The sequence below is a fragment of the Orycteropus afer genome, unplaced genomic scaffold (genome assembly GCF_000298275.1).
Source record: "Orycteropus afer afer isolate SDZICR_OR568_19922 unplaced genomic scaffold, OryAfe1.0 scaffold00068, whole genome shotgun sequence".
Lineage (NCBI taxonomy): Eukaryota > Metazoa > Chordata > Mammalia > Tubulidentata > Orycteropodidae > Orycteropus > Orycteropus afer.
The window spans coordinates 2,281,429-2,287,115 of record NW_006921655.1 but is presented as its reverse complement, the minus strand read 5'-3'; the positions used below and the strand labels follow the sequence as shown (position 1 = coordinate 2,287,115).

The 5,687-nt window shown below is 40.4% G+C and overlaps 1 protein-coding gene across 1 annotated transcript in view; it reads left to right on the top strand.

Annotated features, from left to right (window-relative positions):
- The window catches only part of EIF2AK4 (eukaryotic translation initiation factor 2 alpha kinase 4), a gene marked incomplete at its 5' end in the record, with an annotated part of 148,113 nt that overhangs the window by 27,885 nt on the left and 114,541 nt on the right, over nt 1-5,687 (top strand). The window contains 3 exons of the mRNA XM_007940511.1: nt 1,526-1,678; nt 3,102-3,182; nt 4,410-4,558. Coding sequence (XP_007938702.1) covers nt 1,526-1,678; nt 3,102-3,182; nt 4,410-4,558 — 383 coding nt within the window. The remainder of the gene's footprint in view (nt 1-1,525; nt 1,679-3,101; nt 3,183-4,409; nt 4,559-5,687) is intronic.

The following is a 5,687-nucleotide window of genomic DNA, read 5'->3' as shown; positions in this document are numbered from 1 at the left end:
CAAACTATGGTACATACACACAATGGAATACTATGCAACCCTTAAGAATAACCTAGCATCTGTAAAACACATAATGTGGATGAACTTGGAAGACATTATGCTGAGTGAAATAAGTCAATCACAGAAGGACAAATATTGTATTAGTTCATTATTGTAAAAGTCAAGGAAAGGTTTATCTGTGGAGGGAAATTTTCTTTGTTGGTTATCAAGGGTGGGAGGGGAGGGGAGGGAACACTGTTAGATAGGTAGAGATAAGTATTGATTTGTGTGAAAAGAAGGGCAGTGTATCAAATGTGAGTGATCAACATGGTGGCATTGAGGAAGAGGAAGACATAGGTACATGGGAGGTACAGACAACAAAGATGAACCATTTTGCACATAACAGTAGTGCATTGTCAGTGAAGGCAAATGGTATATGGGTAGATAGATGGGTGGACAGGCTGAACTATTAGGTATGTCTGTGAAGTGGGGAGTGTACCTAAGACCATGTATAGGTTTGGCAGACAATGGTCCTGTAAGTGTATTTGTATGATCTGAATTTCCAGGTGTATAGTAGAGCTGACAAGGGACAAGGTTGTAGTCACTTCTTGGTCACAGCCAGCAACCCAGAGGGACCGAGTAGTTGAACCTGTGGGCTCGGGACCATAGTCACAGGGGACATCAAGCTCAATTGGCATAACATACTACACAAAATATTGTTCCACCTCCTACTTTGGCGAGTAGTGACTGGGATCTTAAAAGCTTGCAAGCAGACATCTAGATGCAGTGATGGGTCTCTCCTCATCCAGAACAAAGAAGAATGAAGAAAACCAAAGATTCATGGAAAAAATTAGTCCTGGTGACTGGTATACCATGTGATCCGCAGCCTATACGACTATGAGACCAGAACTAGATGGTGCCTGGCTACCACTGTCAACCACTCGGAGGGGAATCTATGTAGGAGATCCTGGATAGAGAGAGAGAACAATGTGGAACAAACTCAAAATCATTTGGGGGAAATAAAGCCGGGGGGGTGGGGGACCAAAACCTAGTCTGACAGAGCCTGATGGAACCCCTGAGGCTATGGCCCCTAGCTGCCCTTCAGGTCTGGAATTGAACCCACTCCTATGGCTTCTAGCCCAACAAAAGACAGGCATATGAGTTGAACATTTACTTGAGGTAGATACAGTCCTTGGAGAGAATAGTCATGGGAGAAAGAAGGGCTGTTTATGCACAGGGAGACAGCTCAGAGGGCAGGAGTACATGGAGGGATGGACACAGGGAGGAGGTAACTATCGGGAGGAAGTGGGAGGGGAGCTGTTGCATTGGGGTAAATTGTGGTCAATGACTTGAGACAAAGTGTATGTGAACTGCTGTATGGAAAGTGAATTTGTTTGTAAATTTTCACCCAAATCACAATTTTTTTAAAAAAATAACACCATTATAAGACAGTATCTGATTGTGGGCTTGTTTTTCTGTGGCCTCTCTCCTCTGAGCCATGTCTTCCCATTATTTGATCAGTGCTGATTTTGGTCTACTTGTCTAGGTGATGATATTTGAACTGGCATATCACGTGCAGTCATTTCTCAGCGAGCATAACAAGCCCCCTCCCAAGTCTTTTCATGAAGAAATGCTGGAACGGCGAGCTCAGGAGGAGCAGCGGAGGCTATTGGAGGCCAAGCAGAGAGAGGAGCAGGAGGTGAGATGTGGCCGTGAGCACAAGCCTAGGAAACCACAGACTTCTCTAGTTTCTTAGTGTCTCTATGCCACCCCCTAGCTTATCTTTATCTGTAAAGTTTTGCTCAGCATTTGATTCAAGAAATGTGGATTCATGTGAGAGGAGATCCTGGGAGTAACTGAGAAATAGAGTGTTTCCCTCCCAACAGTCATCAGTGCTGTCCTTTAGAACCCTTAGTCCAAGTTTTTTTGTTTTTTTTTTAAAGAAGGCAGTTTAATAAGCTTCCTGTGGTCTTTCTGAACTTGTAAAGCTGTACAGAAATTCACTGAGTCTTGGAGGCTATTTTCTCCTTCCCTTTGTGAGGAAAGTCTCTGCCCAAAAGAGTAGCAAAAGTCATAGATTGAATTTTGTGAGTCCCATTCAATTTGTACAGCCTGTCTCCTAATTAATTGTATAGACCAACTATCCTTTAGAGTTTAAGGCTCCATATTGTCTTTATTGTTTATAGGAAGACACATTGTTTATTAGAAGCTAATGAATATTTAGCTAATAATCTTGTTTTGCTATACTGCTATATATACCTATAATTGTTTGCTATGTTTTCACCTTTTGTATTATTGATGTTAGTTTTTGGTAAGGCTTTCATAGGTTTGATAATTATAGCCTGGAATTTTAGGACTCTAAGACAAAATACTATTTTCCCTACCAATTGAATAATAGATACATAAGTCAAATGGATGGAGATCAAAATACCCCTCTTAATCTGACAAATTTGATTGGAAAATGCAGCTTAAGGGCTGTGGCCTTAAGGGCTCATGCCTCTGACATGACTGGGAAAGTCCAGCCCTCCTTCCCTGAGTCTCTCCTGGAGACAGAGAGCAGATGCAAGTGCATGTTCTCTGCAGACAGGCAGATATCCAGGACAAGGGGCTTTGTTAAGTGAGAGGCCAGCAGTGTGACCAGAGCAAAAGTCCCTCCACATGGAAACATGAAGAATGGGGAGTGCCTCTCTCCACACATTTCTTCTTAGCCCATTCAAGTAGGAATGCCAGTTACCTAAGAACTCTGATAAAATTGATCTTGCTTTAATTTGTGCAAGGTTCTATATATTCAGATCTCTTAGGAAAGATGGGCTTGAATTATTGAAATTCACAAGACTTTCTGTGGTTCCAGAATTTAATTCAGTCAGAAGGAGCCTTGGTGGTACAGTGGTTAAGCACTCAGCTGCTAACTGAAAGATCTGCTGTCTGGATCCACCAGCCACTCTGTTCTGTGGAAGAAAGATGTGGCAGTCAACTTCTATAAAGATTAAAGCCTTGGAAGCCCTGTGGGGCAGTTCTGCTCTGTCCTACTGGGTCACTGTGAGTTAGAATCGACTCAGTGGCAGTGGTAACTGGTATGGGTTTCACAGATTGGCTTATGATGGTAGTGTGATTTATTTCAGCAACGCGAAATCCTTCATGAAATTCAGAGAAGGAAAGAAGAGATCAAAGAAGAGAAAAAAAGAAAAGAATTGGCTAAGCAGGTACTGTGTCATGAATTATAACAATGTATTCTAAAATTGTTTATATTTTATTAAATGTAAAATGTTTTCATTGATAGTTTTTCTCTTTTCACATTGCTGTTAGTAGTAAAGCTTAAAATGAAGCATTAAAATACAAAAATATTATTATGTATTTTGTTGTTGTTGTTGTGTGCCATCAAGTCAGACCTGACTCATAGCAGCCCCTCCTTGGGTTTCCAAGGTGGTAGGTATCACTACAGAAGTAGATTTCCCAACCTTCTAGGTAGCAAATTTCAGAGTAATTTATTATCTCTAGATTACTTAGGTTTATGTGGGTACAATTGTTTATCAAATGAGTTAAGGTAGAAGAGAGACGAGATAAGAGAGTGAAGCTTTGATAATTTTAAGACTTGGAAAATGACACTATTTATTCATACCCAAGGGTGAATGAAAATGATACAGGTCTGTCTAAGATTTCATTCAGTGATGGAGAAAAGGGATCCAACAGAGCAGTTTAAAAAGCAGCAGTGGTGGAAAAGGACAAAGTCCTTTATCTTTTATCTTTCCTGAGTCCAGGAGAAATCCAAAGAAAGTTTTACTTATTCTTTTTTATAGAATTTTGGAATTTAACTTAAGGAAATAGGAGGTGTGCAGAAGGAGGTGCTAACATAAGAAGGACTGATTTAGCTGTGGTTTTTTCACTGCCTAGCTCTGTGACCTTGACATGTGACATCATCTGTGATTCATTTTTGTCATCCCTTGAAATGGGACTGGTAATGCCTTCCTTTCTGGCTCTTGTCATTACTTCCATGGATGAGTGGACAGTCATACGTGCAAGTACAAAGTCTTGTACAAATGGCGGATGATGTTCCAGTTTCTTCCAGCTCTCCTGTCTTCCATCTGATGTGCCTTCTGTCAGCTACTCTTCATGCTCCCTGTGATGTCCCCTTCCTTCTCATTTCTTTTGCTTTTCTCCCTTACTTTTCACTCATATTCCAAGATTTTTAGCATTTTCACTTATTATAGTAACATTCCCTAAAACTGTGACCTGAACTTCAAACTGTGGTTCATGAACCAGTATATATGTTAACATTCCATTTTTAAAAGTTGAATTCTTCAACTTCATTATATTTGTACACATTCAGTTTAAATAAAATTTGCGACTTGTACTGAACTTGTAATTACATACTGTGATTGTCTTTCATCTGTGACTTATAAATGAGGTAGGTTTCGCTTTTCTTTCTGTAGGAACGTTTGGAAATTGCGAGTTTATCAAACCTAGATCATGTTCTTAGGAAAGACCCAGGAGGACACAGAACAGCTGCCATTCTTCATGGAGGGTCTCCCGACTTTGTAGGAAATGGTAAACACCGGGCCAACTCCTCAGGAAGGTCCAAGTAAGTTTCTGGGATTTGTGATCTGGAAAGGTGGAGGTGGTGGTAGAGGTGGTGGTGGTGGTAGGTGCCGTCGAGTCAGCTCCGACTCAAAGCAGCTCTGTGTACAACAGAACGAAACACTGCCCAGCCCCGCGCCATCCCCACAATCTTTGCTGTGCTCGAACCCATCACTGCTGCCACTGTGTCAGTCCATCTTGTTGAGGGTCCTCCCCTTTTTTGCTGACCCTCCACTTTCCCAAGCATGATATCCTCCTCCAGGGACAGATTTCTTTCCGACAACATGACCATAGTACACAAGACAAAGTCTGGCCATTCTAGCTTCTTAGAAGCATTCCATCTGTACTTCTTCCAAAACAGATTTATTCATTCTTCTAGCAGTCCGTGATATTTTCAGTATTCTTTGCCAATACCACAATTCAAATGCATCAGTTCTTCTGAGGTATTCCTTGTACATTGTCTAGCTTTCACATGCATATGAGGTTGTTGAAAATACCATGGCTTGGGTCAGGTGCACCTTAGTCTTCAAACTTTGCTCTTTAAAACTTGAAAGAGGTCTTTTGCAGCAGATATGCCTATGCAGTGTGTCTTCTGATTTCTTGACTACTGTTCTCATGGGTGTTAATTGTGGATCCAAGTAAAATGAAATCCCTGACAACTTCAGTCTTTTCTCCATTTATCATGATATTGCTTATTGGTCCATTTGTGAACATTTTTGCTTTCTTTATGTTAAGGTGTAACCCATACTGAAAGCTGTAGTCTTTGATCTTCATCAATAAGTGCTTCAACTCATCTTCACTTTTAGCAAGCAAGACTGTGAAGGATTAAAACAACTTGTATTGAAATTTGAGTGAGTTTGCAAGTAATGGTTTTAATAAAATTTCCAGAACATATATATTGTACTATACTAATTAGCCGTATAGTAGTAACACTTTCTGAATATTTCACATGAAACCACTTTTGTAGCTCAATCCCCTTTATAACAAGCTTTAACACTTCACAGTCTTGTCTCTAATACAATTTGATCTGACTTTTAATGACCCAACTATTCAGTAAGTGATTTAAAAAAGTCCTTCCATCTGAGCCATCATCATCCAATTAAATTTCACACTGTATCTAGTATGTTGTTGTT